This window comes from Melospiza georgiana, chromosome 4 (assembly GCF_028018845.1).
Source record: "Melospiza georgiana isolate bMelGeo1 chromosome 4, bMelGeo1.pri, whole genome shotgun sequence".
NCBI classification, from domain to species: domain Eukaryota; kingdom Metazoa; phylum Chordata; class Aves; order Passeriformes; family Passerellidae; genus Melospiza; species Melospiza georgiana.
In genome coordinates, this window is record NC_080433.1 from 61,628,243 (window position 1) to 61,654,289 (window position 26,047).

The 26,047-nt window shown below is 38.1% G+C and overlaps 1 protein-coding gene across 1 annotated transcript in view; it reads left to right on the forward strand.

Moving 5' to 3' along the window:
• Window positions 1–417: 417 nt before the first annotated feature.
• IL17REL (interleukin 17 receptor E like) overlaps window positions 418–26,047 on the forward strand; it is a 42,937-nt gene continuing 17,307 nt past the window's right edge. Inside the window, exons 1-4 of the mRNA XM_058023499.1 lie at window positions 418–519; window positions 18,014–18,041; window positions 23,890–24,039; window positions 24,782–24,891. Coding sequence (XP_057879482.1) covers window positions 418–519; window positions 18,014–18,041; window positions 23,890–24,039; window positions 24,782–24,891 — 390 coding nt within the window. The remainder of the gene's footprint in view (window positions 520–18,013; window positions 18,042–23,889; window positions 24,040–24,781; window positions 24,892–26,047) is intronic.

Here is a 26,047-nt window from a genome sequence, read left to right on the forward strand (position 1 = left end):
TTGAAAGCACTAAAAAACCAGAAAAATAAGACTGCATTTGAATACTCATGAACCTGTCTGGTACATCACTCTAGAAACAAAATTCCTATTTATATATGGAATTTACAGAAAAGAAATCTGTTGAAACTGATCTAATGCTGTTGTGATGAAAACCAGAAGGAAGAGGTTTGTACCGTGATTGTCAGAAATCACTGTTTCCTATTTTTCAGTTTGGAACATACGAAATGAGTTGAGCATGCTTTATGTTTCCCAGAACTAGCAATTTTCTGTCTTTGGAAAGTTTTAGAGGGAGGAGCTCAGAGGTGCTGTGGGAGGGACTAAAATTCATATTAAAGTTTTGGCACAAGAAGGAGAATTGTCAGAGTTGAAGGTTTCTTCTGAGGTTTTGCTTTTTGTAATTTTTTTTTTTAATTTAGAATGATAAGTTCTTATGTTCAGATTCTTCTAATAATTCTGTTTTGGAATGCTGATTGTCAGATTATTCCCAGGATTGAAGAATGTGGACTTTCTTGTTCTCAGGTAATCTCTTACTTGTTCCAATTTGCTGTCTATTAATATAGTAGTTATAGGCTACCAAAATAATTGTAGGAAAAGCAAGAAAGCAAAAAGGGAAAAATATTTCAGCTGTCCTGAACATTCACTTTATATTCCTGTCATTCTGAATTAAGTATCCAAAGTGGCAAAAATTACTCTGAAAGGGGGTAGGAAAATTCAGCTTTGTCTGTTTGCAACTGCTGCTGTTAGTTTAAAATCTGTCTTTTGTATTTGAAAAAAAAGATTTTGTTGATATTCATTACTTTTCCAGAGTCAGTTTTTACAACAGCAGTGGTGCCAAAGAGATGTGAGAGGGAGGAATGAGAGGTTTCAGAAATTGCTAATTATTTTAGGAACATATGAAACACTGAATTTGCTGTGAATAAATGAATTAAGCATGAGAAAGAGTAAAACATGTTCTTCATTTTGTGGTTTGAATGTAACCAGTATTAAATTTAATGACTTCTGTATGTGCATGAAGGGGTGTGAACCACACCGTCTTTAATGGCTTTGGGTTTGTACAATTCCAAATATCCCCGCAAAGGGGCAGTATGGAGATAGTCTGCTCTCGGCATTCTGAAATTGTAAACTTCGCATACAGTGAAAGATCAGTTAAAACAAAAAGGAATTAAATAATAGGCAATCTGACTTTCAGTCTTAGTGGAGGATGATAACTGTGTGCTACCTACAGAGAAGTGAAATTGATACTATGAAAGAACTTGGCTGTCTGTATAAACTGCTTGACGATTTCAGTACTTAGGACAACCAGTGAGACATTCTAATGATTGTTTTAATGTGGTGGTACTCCCAGATATTAAGTTAGTTCATGTTGAAGTAACTTATTTTATATTTAATATATGTATCCTAGAAAAACATCAGGAAATGTTTTTCTAAAATACTAGATTGAGCAAAAAAAAATTTGTCTGTATTTAAATATTCATGTACTATAGTTTATGTTTCTGTATGCAAGTTCTGTAGTCTTTATCTACTTAGATGTTTTTAGAATAATAAAATATAGCCATAAGAGATTAATCTCTAGATGTACCCAAATACTTTTCAAGAATTTTTATGAACTTATATTCATGAATGCAAATACACATGCATTTTAAATAATTTATGCTCCTTGGTCTGCTGCAATGAGAGTTTGAAATAGAAATGATTTGTCATTCTAATTTATTCCTCCAAAGAGTGTAGGACTATCAGACTCAGCATGTAAAAATCAATATCAACCTTTTCTTGATGGGTTTCAGTCTAGGGGATAGGATTTACCTCTGGGGGCCCCAAAGGGTATCTTTGTCAAACCTTAGGTATGTGTGTTATGAAGACTGATTCACTAATTGCCTCTAGACACAGCCCTAAGGTTTGGCAAACTGGATCCCTTTCTCTACCTTCAAGAGTGTGTCTTACACTTTTCCAATACTAAAGACTGATTAACTGAGAAAGGTGTGTTTTATTTTTCTTATTTACAGGGGAAATACATTGTTTCCAGTATAGCAGAATCAATCAATCAATCAATCATTTGTGATATTAGGGACAAGATTCAGTTAATGGTCTGGATGTGATGTTTCTGCTGGTTGCATTCAGTAGAATCTTGAATGCATTAATGACTTTTTAAGACAAAAATGTTTTCTCTGAGGGAACAACAATGATCTCATCAGGATAAATTACTGCCAGCATAGCATTTTCAATCTAGTGCAAAGCACTTTAGCTACATGAACTTTAGAATCTCATGACTAACTTAATGAAGGAAACTTATTTATCCTTTGAAATTAACTTCCATTTCTCTGCATCACTGACCATGATTTGTGGGCTCAATCCATCTCATGAGTTATTCTAAAAGGGAGCAGTCATCTTCCCCATGATGTGTTCTTCTTAGGGGCACTAGTCAGGGGTTACAGTTTGCCTTTGTCTGTGTGAAATCTGTGTGGGCTCCCTTCTGCTATAGCACATCAGATCAAAAAGTAGAGAATCAATTACTTATTTCTAGCAATTTCCTTAATGTGATAATGAGATATTGTCATTTTAAAACTATCAGAGATTTCTGCAGCTGCTGTTGTTACAAGTGAATATTATAGAAATTTTTTTTCTTATTAAGTTTTCCCAGAAGTTTTTACAGTAAATTTCTCTTCTGCATTCAAACTTTAAGCTGTGTGGTTCTTTATAAGGCAAGGAATATGAAAAGCAATAATTTGCATTTTTCTGTGTTTTTCAAACTATGGGTATTGTCAGAAGTTTTTTAGCAGGTTTAATAACTGAAACTGTTGAGTCTGACCAGTAGACTAGATTTTAGTGTGGCTTTGTCCACTAGATATTTGTGAGCAGTTTTGACCTCCATGGGTACTTCTTATCTGAGTAAAGCACTGGTTGCTACTTACAAGGCAAATGGTGACATAACTATTTTGAGGCGTATGACTTGCAAAACATCTGCACTGAACTGTTATCTCAACTTTAGGAATTATTCTTAGTTTAACATGGGTATCCAGCAAGATATCCTTACATTACCTTGTGTAAGGCAATATTTGGGTTTCATTACTGTAACACAAACTGTGCATCTGTTCAGTACAGGAAAGGAAAATAAAAGGACACTGGATGTTTATGCCTGTATTATATAAAATTGTAAACAGTGTGAAAAACATACAGCTGTGGGTTGAATCATGGCAAATGAACAACTAAACTTTTATTACATGTTATGATTTATTTCTTCTTCCTTATTTTAATAGCTTGGCTTTATAGTTCACGTGATATTCTAGTATTCGAAGATTAAGTGTTATGGGCATGGTCTCCATGCCCCACCCAATAGGAAACACAGTTATCAACCAAGTTTCCCTGTAAAAGCATAGGGGAATCCCAGCCTGCAATTGGAATTGGATTTGTGCCCTACTCATTTTACAATCCACATTGTTTGCAGGCTGTACACAAAGAAATAGGCTTATGCCAAATTTGATTCAACAGCTGGTAAAGATCAAGAGTACTACATTTAAAAAACACTCCCCAGAACACTATGAAATATTATTTGTATTGTCTGCCATTTAATGCAGTAATGTTTCCAAAGGCTATGGATAAAGAAGGAAACACTAAACTGAATCTGGGATTTCCCTCTAATTATAAAGGTTATTGGCAGCAAATCCTTGATATATAACTGCTTCTTGTTCCTGCTATTCATAATCAAAATACGTGGTGTTTCTTTACTGGATATTTATACTATGGATCAGTCCATTTTTGCTCAATACTACACACTGAAAAATCAGTGATATACTATAGCCCTTAGTCCACAAAGTCAGCTGACATAAATTGCTATTCTTTGTTCATTATTAAACAGTTAATATTTTAAAAGTGATCCCAAGCCTCTAGAAAATGGATATGACAACATGAGTGGCATAATTTAGTTGTCCTCTAAAATCTGATTGAAAACATAATTTTAGACATGGCAAATGTCTAAAGAGACTGATCAGAGACCTGACATCCTCAGGGTGAGTGAGAGAGGTACATGAAATCTCATCACAGGAGTACAGTTCAACACAGACTTTTTTGTAAATGCATTGATATATCTGATGACTGAAGGAGATGTATAAAAATATAAACATATCCTTTGCTAATATTTGCTGAGCTGCAGCACAATCCACGAGAGCATTCCCTAGACAGAGAGCCTGGGGTCTACTTCTCTGCCTGTCATCGAATCACTTGTGCGGCTCTCTTCAAGTTATTTCATTTCTCTGGTTTTCACAAGTACAAAAGCGTTCTGACCTTCCTGTGTGGTGTGTCTTAATTATATGTTTTCATTAACTGCTTTGAATACTATAATTATAAGTCAAGTACTCGTTAGTTAAAACTTCAGGGGCTCAATCATATTGAGTCATTGTATTAGAGTGATATTAACCCATGTGCTTAGGAATCTTTCCTTGTCTTCCCTGCTGGTGCTTGGAAGAGCTGCAATTTAGCACATTTGGGTGGCTTATCTCTTGGGCTGTGTTTCACATTTGCTCTTTGGGTCAAAATATCTTGGCAATGATATAAGACAGTTTCATGTTGTGTCCTTTGCCACTGGTTAGGTGCTGTCATGTTTCCTCTCCCCTTGAGAAGGAAACAGCCAGTGACAGGCACAAACAGGGACTTCACTTAGTGCAGTGTACCTCAGTGTTACAGCATGTACCAGCAGCTCTCATAAGAGAGGTGGAGATGGAGAAAGCTCTGCAATTCAGAACTGGCAAAAAATGCAATGGTAGCTTTTGTACTTTTCCCCTTCTCTCTTTCTCAGGAACTCCAGAAGAAGGTTGCAAGGTCTGGAAAGAGACTGGAATAGCAAGCACAGAATACAAGAAGTCATGGAAGTTGAGGGCATAGACTTAAAAGGTGTTGGAACTGGACCTTACAAAATGTCTTGGAACTGAAACACAAGGCAGTGTTAGAAGCTTCACTACGAGACATCAGCATCACTTATGTGCAATCGGTATATAATCTCCTGCAAATAGCAGGAGACACATTTTTGATAAACCCAAAAGGAGATATATATGCAAGCTAAGCAGAAGATGCCTTTATTATTGGCAGTGAATTTTAGCTTACAAATCTTTCTCATCCCTAATCTTAGGGATCTGATCTGTCCTTCAGCTCTATTTGGACACAAAACTAAGTAGTGAGGGTATTGAGACTTGGAAGTAGGTGCTTTCCACAGACATCTGACTGCTTTGCAGTTGGAAAACTACCTGTAATTTGATGAAATCTGGGTGGGACAGGTTTTCTAGGAGTGGTAATAACTTTAACGGGACCACGTGGTGTGACCTAGCTGGAATTCTTGCAGTGAGGTCTAGGAATAGTTTAATTGCACTTTTGTGTGCTGTGTTGTGGCTTGGTGGTTGTTCAAACCAGGATCCCACATTTGAAATTCTATGAGTTTTGTTACCATTATTCCCGAGAGAGGTCCCTAAGATTTATATACCAACCTATTACAGATGTTTTTGTAGTATTCATTCTGCCAGAAAAATATATTTCCTTATAATTTTTTCCTGATTTTGTTAACATTTATTGGCTAGTTTTTGAAAACCAGGAAATTATTTGCCATCTTAAAAACACAAACCAGAAAGTATGCCCCGAACTGCAGTGTCTTGCCGAGGAAATTTCAGACCAACTCTGAACTACTTGTCTGGGAATGATCACAGAACCAATAAATTAATGTATACTCAGTAGTGGTACAGACATATCACAGCATTACCCCTGCATTCACAACCATAGGAATTCAGTGGGTCAGAATTTTCTAAGGTCATGAACAGACTGGAAAATCACAGTAACAAGTGATGCTGAGCACTGGGATGGATTGCCTGTGGAGCTTATAGAGATCTCCACACACACACTAAGAAAATATAGCTGAGATATGTCTAATGTAGCTCACGTATGTCTCAGATAAAGGTCTTTCTTCCTAAGGCAGAAATGTAGAGTAGATGACATACTGAGTTTTTTTCTAAGACAAGTATCTCTGCTTTCATTCATTCATTCTCTTTTGTGGGATCTACAGATGGTCCTTCAAATAATATTTGACTTAATCCTTTGGAACAGTCAGCAGAGCCAAAGACCTGTTTTGCTCTATGGCATGTCTTGTACTTCCAGCATGCAAAATATAGGACTCACCATGAAAACTGTATGGGATATGCAACCTCATTCAGGAAGTGTCTAAGCAAAAAGGAAGAGAGCTTAAGTTTTAATTTGCAAATTACCTGTGGGTCTTCCTCTTGCAATGAAATGTTTCAACATAGTTGCTTTGAATAAGTGTGGTGAATTTCAATAATTTCTGGAAAACTGTTTGTCTTGCTATTGCCTCTACTTGTCTGCATATTTTCAGAGAGTATGAATCACATAAACAACACTGTACAGTACTAGATGTACATTCATTGTCTTTTCTTGGAAAAACTTTGAGGAATTAGAATTTATTGCAGTTAAGATTTTTCACTGTGCCCAGTTTTATTTTTCCTTTTATCCCAACATATGCAAATTTCTTTCATCTTTTTCCCACTTCCTCATCTCCCTGACACGCTGTTCTTTTTTCTATGACTATAGTGTTTTTTCTCCACTGCTTTAGTATTTTGATATCTTTGTGAAAATTTTCACAATTGCAGTTACCATTATAGTGTGATGCTTCATGCTCAGTTTTGATAAGTAATATCTGTTCTTTGGGGTTCCCCCCCTCATTTTCAACATATTATATTTATATGTGATACAACAGAATAATTTTAAGAGCATGGTCAGATCTGTGTTACCATTCAGTCTGCCTTTGTAGCTTATTTTCTTTTCCACTTAGAGATTAAAAAATCACATATAATTTTCAAGCAAATTTATGGCATAGATGGCTTGCAGTAAAGTGCTATCATTAAAAATGAGGCAGAGGGTAAAGCAGCATATGAAAGTAGTGAACACTGATGGGTTTATTTAGCTTTTGTAAAATTAGTAGGATTCTGCTTCTTTAGAAGCCCTTCTCTTGGACCTCTGCCTCCTTTAATTGCCCTGTGCTAAATTTAGCAACTACAGAACAAGGAGGATACATTATAAAAAGGTAAACTATGTGATTATTACAGGGATTTTCCCCCTTCCCCCACAAAATTATGATTAACCCCATTAAATTATGATTAGTAAAAATTTTGAGAAACAGACATATGTAATGACATTTCAAACAATTAATTTGTGTTGGATATGATTTATTTTTCTTTAAATTTTCCAAAATTTTATATAACTAGCTTCTCTGTCAATTTTCTCAAACTGCAAATGTTTCAGCTACAATACACACTAGATATTTTCAGTAGGGTTTCTTTACACAGTAAATCTTGAAAGTTTTAAATTTCTTATGTACTCACACAGCTAATTCTTTCAGGGAAAGGTGTTTTTGGTATTCCTTGCTCTTGATAGGAGAGCATAGGCATGCATTTAGGGATTCTGGTATAGGATTTCTGATGCAGGATTCAGACTTTCAGACATCATAATAATACAAATATGAATAGCCAGGAAAAAGTTTTCTCTAAAAATTTTCAAGAATACAGCTGAAATGAATTTAACATAGTAAGATTTCCCTCATTTTGTTGTGGCTAGAATGTTTCTGTAACTCAAGCAAGCACTTTTAGAGCCAATCAGGCTTGCTTAGCAGTGTCTTTAATAGAGGCAGTTTCTTAACTGAAGCTGTGGCTCAGGCAGGAATGCAGAATACAATCATCTGAGACTACCATGGCTTCTACCACGTCCTGTGGGATCATTTGTATGGCCTTACATCCTTACACAACATAACCAGCTAAGGCTAGAATAAAACCAAAGACAGCATTAAAAATCACTTCTCATCTGGAAGAGATATAATCAGGGATAGTTCCATGATTATTTAAATTTCAAATTTTATTCTGTTTAAGGAGAAGAGGGAGAAACATCATTTTAATCAGAGCTGCAAAACCCAGAAACATGTGCTCCTGCTTTGAAGGGAGTTTCAACCCTGAAATGTGGCCTCCAAAGTCTTGGAATTGTTATAAGAAATGTTTGCAAAGTGTGCTATGTTATTCTAAATTTTACTATGAGTTTGTGATCCATGATGACAGGGCTAGAAAATTATTTTTTATTTTTAAGTTCCTGCACATTTCAGGGTAGTGCCTACAACATTCACCCATTTTGTGATGCTGCTGTGTTCCTGTGGTTTTAGGTTATTAAATACAGATGCAGTGGAGATCCTGAGAAAGCATTAGAGTCTTGTCAGGACAGTATGAGAAACTTGCATACTCAGCATGGTGCTGCATCAGGAAAGGCAAGGGAAAGAGCCAAGCACCCAGTTAGTCTGATCTCCACTCTCTAGAACCCACAAACCTGAGTTATGAGTGAAATTTTCTTTGTGGAAACTCTCTTCCATAAAGAAGATGTTCTCTTGCAGAGCAGCTGCTGAGAGCTGCTCTTTCAAAGTTTCAGTTTCTGGTTTGTTTTCTGGTCACTGCTTAGGATAAAATGTAAGTAGGAAACAGATCTCCTATGTGAATGCTGAAAGCACTCAAAAAACTCAGCTTAAAATTTTCACTGTGCCTTCCCTGTCCTTCTCTCAGACCAGCATTCTTCTGTTTCCCCTCTGTTCACTCTGACTGCTTTGACAGGAGGCCTGGGAAACCCTCTCATTTACCAGGCTGTGTGGCAAACAGGCAGCTCAGAACTTCTTCAGTTTAAGGAGGATGTTGAACCTGGTGGTCCCTTGAGATAAGAACTTGAAAGCTGGAGTGTAAAAGGTGCAAAATGCCCATATTCTGTTTTCCTCTTCTATTATTTACAGTTTGAAGGAAGCTTGAGTTTTGCTAGTTTTACCCTGTTACTAATAAAACTCCAGCCACGTGCTATGCTGGGTGATGGGGATGTGTCTCACTATGAGTGTTTGCTATCCCTGACATGAACTAGAGGTCATTCCAGTGTTGTTCTGGTCACAAACTAAACACCAAATTGCATGCATCCAGGGCTATTTCAGATCAGAAAAGGAGGTGTCTAATAAGCTGTTTGACATTTCATTGGGTATTATAGATCATGGTCCTGAGCTGAGGTTACCACAGTTTGCTTAAATTATATTTCAAGTACCTAAGCCCTCTTTTAGATTTGGCTGACTTAATCCTTTGGAAAATGGCTGAAAACTTTTGCTTTATTTCACTACCCACTAATGCAAAATTCTCACAGAGAAATTGCCTTACTTGGGAGTTATGTGACCCTTTTCTCATGGGCAAAGCTGATGTTTGCATAGGTGTGTTGGCTTGGTGAAGTTTTGGTAGCTGGGCTGGGGTGGCTCCTGTAAGAAGCTGCCAGCCAGCTCCAAAACAGACCCACCACTGCTCTCGACCATCAGTGATGATGGTACCCTCTGGGATATCAGCATTCTTTATCCCCTGATGGAGAAGGTGGATGCCTTAAGGAGATTGGGACCCTGTGGGGAGCTCATACTGGAGCAGGCCCCTGGCAGGACCTGTGGCCTGTGGATAGGGGAGCCCCACTGCAGCAGGTTTGGTGGCAGGCTCTGTCACCCTGTGGGGACCTGCACTGGAGCAGTCTGTTCCTGAAGGACTGCACCCTGTGGAAGGGATCCACTCTGGAAAAGTTCATAAAGAACTTCAGCCCATGGGTAGGACGCATTTTGGAGAAGTTTGTGAAGGTCTGTCTCCTGTGGGAAGGACCCCTTATGGGAGCAGGGGAAGGAGGAATAGCATAAGGAGTCTTCTCCCTGAGAAGGAAGGAGTGGCAGAGACAATGATGATGTGATGTGTGATGAACTGGCTGCAGCTGCCCTTCCTTGCTCCCCTGAACTACTGAGGGAGAGGAGGTGGACAACTGAGGAGCGAAGTTGAGTCTGTGAAGAAGGGAGGGGTGGGAGGAAGGTGCTTTAAGGTTTGTTCCTTATTTTCTCATTAACTTACTTTGATTTTAATTTGGAAAAAATTAAACTAATTTCCCCCAAGCTGAATGTGTTTTGCCTGTGATGGCAACTGCGGTATGATCTCTCCTTGTCTTTATCTCAAACCAGGAGGCTTTTGTTACGTTCTTTATTCCCTGTCCAGTGGTGGAAGGCAGTGACAGAGGCACTGTCACTATGGTGGGCACCTGGCATCCAGCCAGGAGCAACCCCCCACAATAGGCAAAATAATGTATCCCCACTTGCATCAAATTCAAGGTTCATCCAAATCAGTAGAATGTGTCTTACCCAACCAAACTCTTCCACAATTTCTGGATCCAAGCAGTGTGGCATTTTTCATTTATAAATTTGACAGTGTACAGCTGAGCAGAGTGCTGCTCCTTGGACAGACTCTAGACATATATTAAAATGATAGTTGCCTAGAGCAAAACAGTGAGAGCTTTGCTGTGTATGCCAGAACACTGGAAAACAAGGCCTGCAGTATGTCCCCTCTTTTTGCTGAGCAATAGTGTTAGGATAGCTGAGAAGACAGTAACTGGAATAGAAAAGTATCTGCAGGCAAAAATAAAAATGCATATTTCCAAATGAAAGAATTATTACTGTCTCCAGCAGCAGGAGGAGCAATTCTGTACTGGAGAGTACCTTCTCATAATCTTCACTTGAACTCTTGCTATTTTTTTCTTCCTTCTCTGTTCTTTGCTATGGCAATCTTACAGCCCACTGATTCCAGTCACCTCTGAGACTGCTAGTTTCAGTTCTGTCAGTGTTGCTGAGGGAGCTTTTTTCTTGTAGCCTGTTCTGTGCTGCAAAGATCATTATAACATCCTAACCTCAGAGCAACCCTCAAGGTTGTCTGGAGGGCATGTGGAATCTGTGTCCTCTAGTTTTTCAAGAAACGACCAAAATAATTGCTGACTTGATCTGGTGGTGGTGACAGTACTGCTTCTAACAGGAGGCTGGACTTGGTGACCTTCAGAAACCTCTTCCACCCGACATTTCTTTGATTCCATTGATCTCATCCCTGTGTGAGATCTCCAGAAAGTAATTGAAATAATTAATGCTGTGTCAGAGTGTCCCTGTCTCATTGTTATAGTAGAAGTGCTGATTTGGTAGATTAGTTCTCCTTTCATGTAGCTGAGTGGTCTGAAATTTTTGACAGTCTGTGTATGGGATGGTGCTGATTTATACCAGCTGACAGTATGGCAGTCAGAGTACATTTTAATTTTACTGTGTCTATTGTATGCTATTCTGTTTTGTTAACAACTTGTGTTAATAGTGTAGGAAACGTGACATCAAAATGATTGACAATTTTTTTTTTTGTTTGGTTCTTTTAATTTCTAAAAGAAAGAAGTTAACACATACTGTTGCTTCAAGCAAATTCTGCTGCTAGTCCTGGAGCTGAAGCATACAATAGAACAGGCAGCTTTTATTTCAGACAGTCATAGCTCCCTTTGGTCCAATAAATTTAAAAGCAAGTGGTTTATATATAGGTCCTTTTAAGTATCTCAACATTACTTTTAAATAAAATTCATTTAAAAAATTAGAAGCAGGGAATATTCTTCCCAACTGAGGGACCTCAAAGCAACATTGTTTTGTCTGGCTATTCACTTATAGGATAAATGCACATCACTGCCAAGAGTTCTAACTCCTAAGTCTTCCAGTTGTTCTGCTCTTTGACAAGGATTCAGCCATGTGGCTACTGTGAGGGCCAGAAGATATATGCCAGTACTGATAACATATGGAGCAGTGCAGTTAAAATGTAGGAACAGGATTCCTCTGCATCAGCATGTGCAGGAGGAAATGCATACTGCCTGGAAAACAGAAACCTGTTATACCTGACTATGGCGGGTAAACAGAAGGATGAAAATCTAAGGGGGATGAAGGTCTAAGTCAAGTGCTCCTGCACTCCTGAAGTGCTGCTGAGCTGTGCTGGAGGTGTTGGCCTGGTGATAAGGAGCAGGTTGTGGAAGTCAGGGTCTGTACCTTTGCATTTACAGGCGAAATGGAAGGTGGTACAAAGACAATTGGTAACAGTCTCTGCTTGAGATCCCTGTGAAGTCTTACTGGAGAGTGTCCAATAATCTTCAGTAATCACAATCATGTCTTCCCTGTTTGTTCATGGCTGTTTCACTGATGAGCTCAGAGCCCATCAACAGAGCAGTAACACAGATGTTACCTTGCTCAGGCCGGCTCTCATCCAAAAAGTGCATGACCTTGTTAGCCCTGTACTGAGCCTGAGCTTGATATCCCACTTCTCAGGAGCAATTGTTCTTTCAGATTGAGCACTGCACTAATGTGATGGGATGTTTTCCACTCCACTTGGAACACACAGAGAAAAGACCTGGAGCTGGATATTGTGTAGACGTGACTCAGATGTTTTGTCTGAAGCATTCTGTAAAACAATCCAGCAGTGTCCAGGTGTTTTTGCAGTTTAAGATAGTCCAAAATAATGCTTTGCCAAAAGTTTGGGTGGCTATTTCTTTTCTGCATGGATAGCAGTCCAAATGTTTCCCTCTATGACTGCCTAGCTAATCCCCCTGCACGCTGCTCACATGTATCAGATCACCACATTGTCAGTAAAATCTGAAGAACAACCTCGTGGTTTGCCAAAAATTGAAAACTGTCATTAGTAACATTGTTTTACCTTGGCAATGAGAATAATTACACTTGATGTCAAAATAAATACAGATGTTCCTTTAGAGAAAAGGCATTTGAGGGCACTGTATCAGCAGTACTAACTACAGATTTTTAATAGTTCTAAATTTTCATTGCAATTTCTGTGGTTCTTGGTAAATGTAACCACAATTCAATTCACTTGCCAAGTGTGTTTTGGAGGTCTATTATTTTTCCTTTTCACTCACTTCCAATTTTTTGTATAAATGCTTGATATAGTTAAGTCTTCTTTCAGTGGGACAGGAATCATTATGTTATCACTGTGCTTTCTTTTACTGTAAAGAATTCTGTTTCCATATATTTGGTAAGATAAATACAGCAGTGAGCTTTCTAAGAACATAATGAGAAAAGTTCTGTGAGGTTCCAGTCCCCATCATCATCGAGGACGTGTAAATTGCAAAGGCATTATGGCCTTTATCTATGAAAATAGCTCTGGAAAAAGCTAAAGCATACTCAGTTATTTCCCTCCATGAAGTAATCCCTAGACAGTTTCTGGGGCTGAGTGTCTCAGAAAGGAATGACAGTGATTTGTTGATGGCCTGTGGAGACTTTGATACAGCTAGAGCTCTGAATCTTTTCTTTTTCCATCCAATGTTCTTGAATGTTGGAGATGCATATAACTTTGTGGCTGTCCACTGCTCAAAGAACTTTTCCTTATGGAGGTGATTGAGGTGACACTGGCATGCCAGGTTTTTTACTAGGGGCCATGAGAAATCATTGAGGACTCTGATGGGCCAGCCTCCTCCCTGTGTGAGCTGAATGGGTGAGCAGCTGAAGAAAGGAAAGCTGCTGCTGGATTGTTTACACAGCAGGGTAAAGCAGCTCCCCCTCTGTGGTGGAGGATATGACATGGTTGTGGTGTTCCCAACTGAGACAAAGATCAGTGTGACTTTACAAGGCACAAAATGAACCCCAGTGTTTTCACAGCTGTGGATGGTTCTGGTCACTCCATTTGGACAGATACATTAAACTAGAAGAAGGTGCTGAGAAGGGTGATGGTAAGAAGGAAAATCTAGTTTATTAGAGAGGAGTAAAAGAGCTTGGCTTTTACACAAAAAAACTGAGAAAAGGAACATTACTGGTTGCAGAAAAATGAAAAGTAAATTCCAGGGTGGAAAGCATCTATTTAAGTGAAAAGATAATGAGTGCAATCAGAAGTCAGTAGAAGCCAACCACTATTGTGATCATGTAAGAAATTAAAAGGTTTGGTGCTAGCAGAGAACAGGTCTTCTGGAATAGCCTTGGCTCTCACAGCAGTTCACGTGAAAGCCTGACTGATTTTAAAAGTATGCTTTGCCAGTTTTTGAAAGGGATTAGATTATATGGTACCTGTGGTTATGAGGGGACTATACCCAGTGATCTGGGACATCCTTTGTATTTGTGTGCGGAATAAGATGGATTTTTGCAGAGCATCTCCTCTCAATTGGAAATCAAAAAATAGCATGTTCAGATTAACCATATTTACTGGCCTTTTGGCTACAATTTGAACATCAATTATTGCAAACCTACCCTTTCCCTGCATTGTAAAAGTACATAGAATCCCATGCTTGCACTTAATGGTGGTTAAAGAATATAGATTGTTGGAATAGAGGGAAACATCAGAATATGGTCATGTTCCTTTGTCTCTGCCTTCTCTGACAACTGAACCTGAAGTAGGAATGTAGCTAATAGCTTTGCCAGTGAGCATCACTCAAAAGGCAGGATCCTACATTCACTGACTAATGTAGGTGTCTTAATGAGTGAATGTTAAATGTCTGGCAACCTGGTCTCAAGCAAAGAACACATTTTAAGGAATTTTCAGGCTTCTTACTATTCCTTATAGAGTTGTGGAAGAGCTGCCACCAGCTCTTCTATGAATGAGTACAATAGAACTAACAGGTAGACTGTGAACTCAAATTTTCCTCAGACTCTTTCCTTCATGACAGAACATCCAGGGAAGAATTTCCACAATTTTGCACTTGATTTAGTGCCTGGAGATATGAGAGGAAATGGGAAGCAGATTTGATCTTTGTTTCTTTTTCTTGGCAATTTTAATTAATGCAAACACTCTCTGTGTCCCTAATCCAAGTCTTCCTCTGCTGATCTCACTCTCTTCTCTGCAGTTGTTAGAACAATGGGATATTACAATTGTCTTAGACTGAGGAGAAGTTGCTGTGCTAGCTAAAAAGTTGGCACCACATCTTCTATTCAGAATGCTGCATGCTGGTGGTGTCTGTTCAGATAACCTCTAGCTACAGTTGAGTAATACCACAAATGGGGAAAACCCCAGAGAAACAGGAAAATCCCTAACTGTTTGTGCATTGTGTAAGTATATTTTATTTAGGCTTTTTGCCAAAGAAGATATGAATCAAAGATTCTCCCTGTATAGGAGTAAAAGGTACTATCATGTTCAGGATCTTATTTTTGCATAAAAGATGCCCATGGCATTTGTAAAAGGGGAAGAAAATTTCCATTCCTGTTTTAGTGTGTTATGCTTTTTTATTGCACTCATCACTGAAAATTCCTGAAAACAAAAGATATAGAAAGTGGGAGAGGAACTTGGTTAATTCATTTGAATTATTCTTTCAGACAAATGGTCTCTTTGGACTGTTTTGCACAGTGATTGTAAAAGAAAATACCATCCCCACCCACTTGGTGTTGTACAATAAAAAGAAATACTTCTTAAAAAAATAAGAAATTGGGCTGTGAACAAATATTGCTGTAACTGACAAGTGTTCATGCAAATATTTGATAATTTATGTAAACCTTCCCTACAACTCCTCACCCAGAACACAACCAAGTGCTCAAGAATGACAAAACATCTCCTTACCAGATCAAAAGTCACAGATGGATGTTTCTTTCTTTCCTGTGGAAAGGACAAGAAAATAAATGTAAGAGTTCAGATAATAGGATTCCTCTATGCAATAGTGAAACCCAATAATTAATTAGGATAGACTAAAAGGTATGTAAGAGAATAAGGTATAAGAGAATTTCTTTATCAGGCCATAGCCCACAGAAATGGTGTTTTGGTTTTTCTCCTGCAATATATACAATTTAATTATTTTACATGCAGTTTTCAATTTTCAGGTGTCATAACAGGGGGATGACCTTCTCAAATCAAAAGGCTGAATCCTTTGATATTTGTGAGATTTTTTTTCTTCTTTAATTCAGTGTGATCTTGATTTTTTTAAAAATATATTTTTTTGCACTAAGGTTGTAGCCAGAAAGAATGATCAGAGAAGTTAAAGATGCTGTTCTAAGAAATTTTGACTGGCAATTGGGAACTCTGTCAAGCCACCTAACCAAAATATTTTCAACAGTCTGGCTGCAGAATGGGAAGTAAAAAATATGGAAGTAATTTGCTGAATGATAAGCCTCATGAATGATGAGTTTCTTCCAGTAAGTAATGACTGAGAAATTAGTTGATCCAGCAGTTCCTTTCTGAAACAATTAATAAATAACTAGTATTTCTACAGCAGAAATTAGGTCTTATCAGTTACCATTTTCAGTTTTCATGGCGATTTGAGGAAATTATAAAACCCTTTAAACAGAAGTATCCCAGTTTTAGAACAGTTATGTGAAGAAGTTTGGTATACTTTATAGAATCATAAACTGGTTTGGGCTGGAAGGGAACTTCAAAGGTCATCTAGTCCCCTGTGGTGAGCAGGGATAGCTCCAACTGGATCAGGGTGCTCAGAGCCCCATCCAACCTGGCCTTGAATGTTTCCACCACCCTCACTGTAAAACATTTTGTTACTTACATCTGATCTAAATCTATTCTCTTTTAATTTAAAACCATTACCTCTTGTCTGTTGCAACAGCTCCTAATTTGAGTGTCAATGTATTATGCTGTAGAAGCAGCCAAACCAATATCTTTAACAATGTCACTAATAATTTTTCTAATCTTTAGTCTATGATAGTATATGACCACATCTGTCTTATTATAAAATGGGGTTTAAAATACCACCTTTTATGCATTTGCACTTTTTTGAGTCATAGTACCAAATTGCCAGAAGTAAAAGATGACAACTGATGTCCAAAAGTGATTGTTAAAAAATAGAACTGCCAAAAAGACAGAAGAATGGGAACTGATACAGGTTAGACAGTGGTCACTGGTTTTCTAAAGGCCTCCTTTAAGAAGGAGCTTATTTAGCTCAAATAAAAAGCTGTCATGAAGGACAGGACACACTTCTCAGGTACCCCAGGCAGCTGGAAGTGATGTGCTGCCATTTCTCACCTGCTGCAATAACATGGTTTTGCTCCACAGCTTTATCTCTGAGGAGCACAGGGTTCCCTGCGGATGAAAGCCTCCTGGAAAACCAAGCAATAGTTATTTTATGATGTGCTAGTGCTTGCCCAGGCTGTAGTCTCTGTGTTTCAATTAAAGAACTTCTAAATGTCCACCAGAAGGCTTTTCTGGCTCTGAATCTCACAGATTGTTGGTTTGTTGGCAGGATCCTAAAATGTTTTTAAAGGACTGAGAGCTGCCATCCCATTTGAGAGCAGAGGAGACAAGGTGCTGCCTATACTTCTGTGGGTGTGATAAAAGTATCTCTGTCAACAGGACACTGCTTTTAAAGGAAAGGACATGGGAACATGTATTCTGTATGCAAAAGAATACTGGTATGAGGGCTATGCCAGAACAGCAGCAACCAGTGTTTGCTGACTAAGGAATAGCCTTTCTTTAGAATGTCATGCATAGCAGTCAGTGTAAGATTTGTTATTTTTGTACTCTGCAAAATTTTAGTGTGTGGTTAAGTGTTTATTTTACTGGGAAAATGGATGTAGTCTGTCTGAAAGATAGCTGGAAGCTTGTTAAAATCTCAATGCCAGGTTCACTTTGCCTCTTACAAAGACACTTTCCCTTGAACACAATAAGTACTGTGGTTGAGTAATTTAATTTTCAGTCTTCTAAGCCAGCTGTCTGAAATAAAAAGTCTTATTTCTAGACTTCATTTGCAATTGCCACAATGTTTCCTTTCTAGTAGGGTCTTCTAAAAATAATATATATTCAATAATGTTCTAGTTATTTTCCGTTGTAAAATAATTAGGTTTCTTTGCCCTGGTCTAAACAAATCCATTGTAGAGTTTAATGAAATAATGCAGGAACTCTTGGTCAGTAGGAATGGTAGTACCTGATAAAATAATGTCTTTATTTGGTGGAACTCTTATACTTGTTAAAGCAACTAAACACCTGAGTAGAAATACATGAAAATGAGGATAATGCTGATCTTGTGCCCCTATATGTATCATATGCAGCACTGATGTGCTTTTTTACTGTATTGGAAAATAATTTGTTTAACTTTGAAAATTATTTCTGTTGTGGACTATGAATATGTTTATCTGTTTAAGGTATGTTTACTTGTGTACAATGATGGAGCAATATTTATTTTTATTATTACCTCAGATTTTAAAATATTTTTTTTCTGTTTGCAGGGGATTCACTGTAAAAGCAAACCTTCTGGTGAGTACACATAATTTACATTTTTACTATGTTTATTTTTAAAGATAATTTATTAAAGATATTAAATCCATTATCCTAGTGACATCAGATCACTGTCATGACAGGGTATTTACCACCAGTTCTTTCATAAACAACATTGGAAATTGGTAGATTTTAATAAATACCAGGTTAATAATGACTATTGCTTTATAGTTTTCCTTACCATAGTAAAGGAAAGAAAGTTTTCTAAGTCATTTACATGGTTTTATTGCTTCTACTCATTATTGATATTGCCTACAGTAATAACACAGGGGCTTGAATTACCTGACCTCTGGAGCCTCCATCAGTCACTCCTCCAGTGCACACAGCCATTTGAAGGGAAGTGGGAGGCAGCTGCCTTGGAAACAGTCCCCCTGAGAGGGCAGTCACAGTCACAGTCCCCACTGAAAGGGCAGTCCTAGTCCCTACTGAGAGGAGAGTGAGTCCCCCCTGAGAGGACAGTCCTAGCTGGAGGCTCAGCTCTGAGCACTGCTGGTGTCCACAGAGCCTTTCCTGAATCCCCATAGACAGGGGGGAGATCCAACGCTGAGCTCAAGCATGTGAGATGCTGATGGGGCATGGGCTGAATGCCAGCTGGCATGAATCCTTACTCAGAATGCATGGCACTTATGGGATTGTGTTGAGATGGAGAGAAAGAACATGTGTATGGAAGGGATGCAGTTAAAAGTTCCACCAGAAAAAAATCTCTGGTCTTCTGCACAGTGAAGCTTTGGTGGCTGGTTCAGGGGCTGTAAATGAATCCTGTTAGGATTGGGCAGCTGAGCTGGTAGTTGCAACAAGTGTGTGGAAGGTAGAAGAAGAAACAGGGGTGTCCACCCTTGCTTTGCTAGCTGAAGCATGCCTTTACATCCTTGAGCAGTACAGGCTGAGAAAATCAAGCCCTTCAGCCTGTTCTCAAAGGTAAGAACACCCGTAATTCTGTTGGTTATGAGTTAAAATCTCTGCTGGGTGTTACACAAGTGCAGATCTAGATAGTGCAGACTCACAGGTACCACGAGGTGGTGATTCATTCTATCCATTTTAGGACAAGGGGATTTCTATGCTGGGAGAGAGGCAAGAGGGGTTGTCACTCTCTGTTGACTGCCAGAGTTGCTCAGAGCTGAGGCCAGAAGGGGCTTCTGGGAGTCATCTGGTCCAAGCCCTGATGCAGATGATGCACATCAGAGAAGCTAGATGTTTCACTCAACTGGAAGGCCACTGAAGGGTTTGTAAACTAAAGATCCGTATCTTTGAGGATGATATACATGAAGCTGGTTGTAGGTTTTTCAGTGCTGTCTGAAAAAACTTATCAGCTATCTTCAACACAAGTAACATGTAGAATGACTCAGCCTTAGAAGGGTGATGAAAAAGCATTTTTTGTCTTCATCCCAATTTACTTGTGCAACAGTGGGTGTATAATCCTTTGCATACTTCCTTTTCTATATATTTTTTAATTATTTGTTATTTGAGATAAAATTACCTTAAAAGACCTTAACTAGGTCTAGAAGAGGGCTTTTGCAGTAGTAATTTCTTTTAGCAGCAAAAAGATATTTCCTAAAATTTGCAACCACCACCTCAGTAGTATTTGGCAGTGTGACTTTGACTCTGCCTTCTTCCTACTGCTCTTCTAGACATAAGAACTACTGTAGTATTTGAAATTCACTGTAATATATCCATACATGGATATCAAAGTATCAATGATTTAAAAAAAAATTACATTTTCAGAAAAGGAATTTGGCACAGTATATCACAGTGTTGTTCAATATCTCTAAAAGTTTGAAATGTTTTCTGAACACATAACCATGAAACTCTTTTAATTTACTGTGCAGTGCCATCTCTTGTGAAAGAGAGGCTGTCAGTCTAAAATTTAATCAATTTTATAATTTCTGTAAGTACTTACAAGTAGTGAATTTTGGTACTTAATAACTGAAGTGCACCATGTGGTTATTGTAGGACTGCATATCTACTTTGCTGACGAATTTTGTTGAATCATCCTTATGAACAGATGCAACAGATACTGTGGTAAATCATATGCAAATAGGTTTGAAATACTACTGTAATTTATAGTCATGGATTGATGTGCCAGTGAAGCAATTCTAGAGATGCTCCCAGATTTAGCACTGTCAGTATCCTTAAGTAGCTCAGATTCTTACAATACTTTAGGGAAGATATATCAGATAAAAAACCAGTTAGGATTTTCTATTGGGTGTTGTCTCAGTCTTGTTATTAATAGGTTTTTTCTGCCTTTTTTTTTTCCATGCTCTTCTCCAATTTCATCTTCATACCTGAGGCTTCAAATTATCCATCTATTCATTTCTTTTGCATATCCATTGCTCAGCTCTGGCTTCTATTATCCAACTGTACATAAGGTGTGATTTGCTGTTGTGACAGTTCTGGGTTGATTGCTGCATCATCAGATTAAAAAAAAATATGTGCTGTGGTTGAGTTGATGGCAAAAGTACAAGGAAATGTCTACATGCTGAATAATAAGCCTTGGTTTCTCTATGCCTGGGCTTATATGTGCCCATAATTGAGGAACCTTTCACTAAAGCAACAATCCCTCTCTCATGTAGGGCTAATTACAGCTATTATTCATAAACAGAAAATTTAGGTAAGATTTACCCAACAGATGGTTTGTGTAGCAAGATGTATCTTTATGTCTTCTGTGGTATAGATAAAACTACTTGTGTGAAAAGGAAAATGGGGTGTGTTCCAGAAGAAAATATCTTAAGGGGGGATTAAAAGATGATAAAGTAGGAGTTTACTGAAGAATTAGTCAGAAATGAGTCTCCTACTGTGATGATTTATACAATGAAAATTATTTTCTGTCAGGTCATCCTGACAGAATCAGTAAATACATGTATCATGTATTTACTGTAATCCAATGCTAGTATCCTCATGCATTACATGATCCATTTAAATTATTACTAATTAGTTTTTCAGCATGTTTTGCAATTCTCAAAATCTATCATAAAATTAATGGAAAAAAATCCAAAGTGGAAGCATAATATCATTTATTCAGTGCGTAACATATTTGTTCTAAGTTTGAAAGTAGAAACTGTGATCAAGGAGAACAGTGTCTCTGGTGATGGGACAGCAGGGTGTTTGTGCATCTGTCTGATGCTGATCCAATGTCAGGAATGCACCCAGGTTGACTTGGAATTTTCATGAGTTAGTACCAACCCTGGGACATCTGATGATACCATACCTCAGGCTGTAACAGCTAAGGAGAAAATTCAGCTAAGTCATGACACTTTCCTCCCCCCCCCTAAAAATAAGGTCAAACACGCCCAAACAGAATGCTTTGTAAAGACTTATCCACTTTGAATATCTATCTATCTATCTATCTATCTATCTATCTATCTATCTATCTATCTATCTATCTACATATGTCTACAAACAATGCCCTGCCCTTAAATAATTTCTATGCAGACATGGCAATGGATGAGATTATAAGCCTGGATCAATAAATTTACACCAATAACCAAACTTTAATCAGAAATAGTTACTCCCACATACCATTGGGCATCCACAACTCCATCTCATATGATGCAGTCAGGAAAATATATTTTTGAGCAAAGAGACAGAGCTCAAACTAATCGTCACTTATCACGTTATTAGTAATAATTACCAAGTAATTCTGCAATATGATAAACTTCCAGTTTGTTGTGGGTGGATTAATTGTGTGTTGTGTAATAACTTTCCATCCTGAGATACCTTCAGGATTATTATACCACCCATTCTTGGAACATGGAATACAGTGTTTATATCCAGCTGCTGTGCACTGTACTTCTGAAGGCTGTCTCATCTCTGTGGAAATGTTTACAAATTCTTCAAGAGTCAAGGTATTCCAACTGCTCTTAAAGCCTTATATGTATATTTTGAGTGATCTGTGTTTTTTCATTGGTTTGCATGAATTGTCTTTGCTAGTTGTCAGTATTTCTTTGGATAATGCAGAGTTGATCAGCTGCCAGTGGAGATAAAGTGTCCTTGTTTTCCCATGCTTTTCCACTTGGTTCTTATCAGCATGTCCCGTTGCCTCCAAAATATGGGCAATGACACAAAACCAGGCTAAGAGTGTGGATGGAGATTTGAGTGTGAAGGGTTTGTCCCTTCTGACACTGTGTAAGTGATATGTATCACACAGGAGTTATTTCTCCTGATACCAGGTGTGAGGGCACTTAAGGCCTAACAGATTTAACAGATTTAAGGGAAGGTGCCACATTTATGCCAGCCTGTGTTCACATCCTGCAGTATCAGTATCTGATCTTTGACAGTGGCCTGCAGCTGCAATGGGACACTGGGAAAATGAGGAACTCATAAGGCAGGAAGAAGTCCTGTTCAGGTTAATAAACTTTCAGTCTTTGAATTTAGAGCACTTTCCTTCACTGGAAGGGTTGGAAGGATAAGTAAGGATTAGCTTTGTCTTTCCTCCTTCGCCATACCTTTTCTCTGTGAGAACTGTGGATGTCAATCCATGTGAGTCAATGAGCATCCACACTTGACAATATTTTTTGGCTTGACATTGAGGGATGTGCCATTTCCTGGTGATTTTATTAAGAGTGCTATCCTGAATTTTATGGCAAGCACAGTATTGTGGCACTGCTGTTTCATACTTCCATACCTTTTGCCATACTAGTTGAACTCCTTCTAGGAGCATTTTGAACAGCTGAATTATATGAATAATTTTTTTTTGTTTGGTTTATTTTGTTTTTGTTCTTCTAGCCTCTCACCAGGGGAAGGAGAATGGTTAAAAAAATACTTTTTTTATTTACTTGGGTGGTTTTTAGCTTTCATGCTGTATATGAACGGGAGAAGTCTAGGAAATATTTCAAAGAAATAGTAGTTACATAGTTACAGCTAAAAAGAGCTGTGTTGCGTTGCAAAACCACAAAGCCAAGGGACAAAACCCAATTCTCTGGTTGTTCTGATAGTTTCTTGAATTACTAGTTTTTGGGACTACAAACAATGGATGTGAAGTAGAGAAGCCCAAGGAATGCATTGGGGATTAAATCGTATTATAATTCATAATATAAATTCATAAATAAATACCTGATTTCTGTGTAGGGCAGACTGAGAAGTAGAAAGAGATGAAATATGCTAACTGATGAGGTTTGGGGCCTTAAGACTATTTTTTCCTTTTTTCCTAGCCTATAGTTTTAGCTCTGCAAACCCATTTCCTACAGCTTTGGAATGTCTAAATTTACACAGGGAAATAAAAGAAGACGTAGTAGCTGTGTTCTGTGCCTATGGATTACTGTGTTCTGTGCCTTGAAGAACACAGTAATCCATAGGCCTTGAAGAAGGCCTGGATAATATTAATTCTACTCTTGTTGTTCTGGTCTAAAGCAGAAGGAAATCCTGGAGGTGTAAGGTACTCTTCCATGACTAGGAATGCAATGGTGCCCTCTTGTGTGAAAGTGAAATTTTAACAGCAATGGAGACAGTCAGAAAGTCCTAAAATTAAAGTACTATTATGAGAGTGCTCACAATATACAAGCAATGGTTTTGAAAAAAAGTTTATATAAGGTATCAGTTTAGCAGATCTAACTAATTAGAACCAGTATTAGTCTAGGTGTGTTCTGCTAATCATAGTTTTTAGAAGTGTGATTGCTTCCTCTTGTGAGTTAACATTTCCCTAAGCCTAGAAATTTATTCCAACCCCCTACATAGCCATGTTTGCTGTGTGAAAGTCTTAGGTAAAGTACTGGCTTTGCTGGTCACTTTCTTACTGATTTCAGGAGAGCTGGAACTTCCCCTGTAGTGCTTACTCTCCCCCAGACATCCTGTGTGCAATGAGTTTTCTCTGCCCTTGTGTTTGCATTTGCAGGTGGCATTTTTAACAGCTTCTGCCATGATGCTCCTGCATCTTTATCTTCTATGGTGCTGAAAAGCATGAAGATCTCAACAGTGATGAAATGTGTGCAAGGAAGCCCATGCTCTCTTCATTTAAACATTAAAGGAACACTGAGTCTGGATGGTAGGAATCAACTTTGCTACTGAGCCCTTTCTGTTCACTTTGTTTTTATGGCTGTTCAGTCAAAATTTGTTCCATATTGTAATGTCTGGGACCAAGCTGTTTTCATGTAATGTTCTCAGAAAAATATTTTTGTGAAAGCATTTCACTACAAAACAGGATGAAGTTGTGACCCTTCCCAAGTGAATGAGAACTGAGATAATGAATTCTGGCTTCCAACATGTAACACGGGTAACTTGCCGTCTGCCAGTGCCCCAAGAACACAGCTGCCCTTTTCCTTCTTGCTCTGGCATCCACACAGGCACACACACTAATCCTGTCTGCTCTGATAGTCTGAACATGAGTGACTGCCCCTACAGAAGGAGAATCAGTTTATTCATCTGAAGTTACAGTTCTGCACTGCAAGAAAATGGAAATATATGAAGTTCCTGCACATAGTCTACTTTTACTGATACCTTGCCATTCATGTGCTTCATATGTTACCACTTAGATATTTCCTAGTTGCTTCTCTGAGTTAATAGGTTTATTTTTAAACTTGCATAATTAAAGCTTAATTTATACCATCTGTAATAAATCCTTCTTCCTACTTCTATGTGTGAGTTATATATAATGTCTCTTTTTTAACAGAGATACATGTGCCTTTCACTTAGAAGGAAAGCTTATGATATGGCGTATTTTAATTTGTGTTTTTGATCCTAAACATGCTTAAATTATATTTTTGCAATCTGTTCCTAACTCATTTCAGAGAATGTCCGTGGGCTGGAAATATGTTCTTTTTCACTGGACACACAGCAATCTCAATGCATAAATGTGAGATTCACCAGGAAAAAAAGCAAGATGCTTAATGGAAAGAAGGTAAATATAAGCTTCAGCATAGCCAAATGAAAATCCACAACAAAATTCCTTTTTACAACATATAAATTCAATTTTCCACCATCTTTGTACTTCTTCTGCTTACCTTTTGACAAGGGAATCTGTCTCTGCAGAGCCTAATTTTCCTTCCAGTCCTGCCAGCTTTCTTTTTGTGCCCTCCAAATTGTGTGGAAGCTTTTCTGACTCCAGTGTCTAGGAAGAGCAATGCTACAGAGATTTTAGGTGCACATTACTTCAGTCAAACATATCACTGGAGTTTACACATCTAGAACAAAGATGGGTGCCTAAGCACTTGTGCTCATCTGTCCTAAGCCCTTGGAAGGGGCAGTATCTGTTAAAGGGAAGTATTTGCTGCTAAAATTTGCAACTGAGGCAAAAAAGAAGCACCCTTGACTAGGTGTTTGAAAGGCATGAATTTTTGCAGTTACTGGTGGGCAATGGTTACTAATCCTGTACACAAAGATTGCTTCATGTGCTTTGTACAATGTTACACCGATTGCACGTGTGGAACAAACGTTCTCCCAAACTGCAGCTGCAGTTTGCACTTGGTGTCTCTTGATGATGGAACATCCATCCCCATGGGCAATGCAGGGCCACCAGTCAGTAGCCAGCAGCTTTAAGAGTAAGGCAAGTTTATAGGCAAGAATCAACAAAGTTATTTAATCACATTTTCCTAGTTTCAGTTCAGTCACTAAAATGGTAACATAAGACGTCTTTTACCCTCCAAATGCTTTTTACCAAGTAAGAGACTATCCAACATGAAAACCTACAAGGAATTTAATAGTTAACTGATAGCAGTGAGGGAATGACCTGCTATAACTGGACCGCAACTTTTATTTCTTAAATTACTTTCTGTTTCATAAACTATTATTTTAATTATTACATTTTCTGAAGTTGCCATTAAATATTTAAACACTTCTTTTAAGACTTAAGACTTTTTTTTCCATTCTGCTAATGTTTGTGCTTGTAAAATGTGTATAGACTGGGGCTTTTGATATTTCTATGGCTTTAGGATTATTTGATATCTTACAGGTATTTGGATTTCTAAAAGTGAAGGTGACAGCAACAAGAAATAATGATGCTCCTTGAAATCCTTTTATCAACTTGTATCTGCTTCTTTTACATTCCTAATGCTACC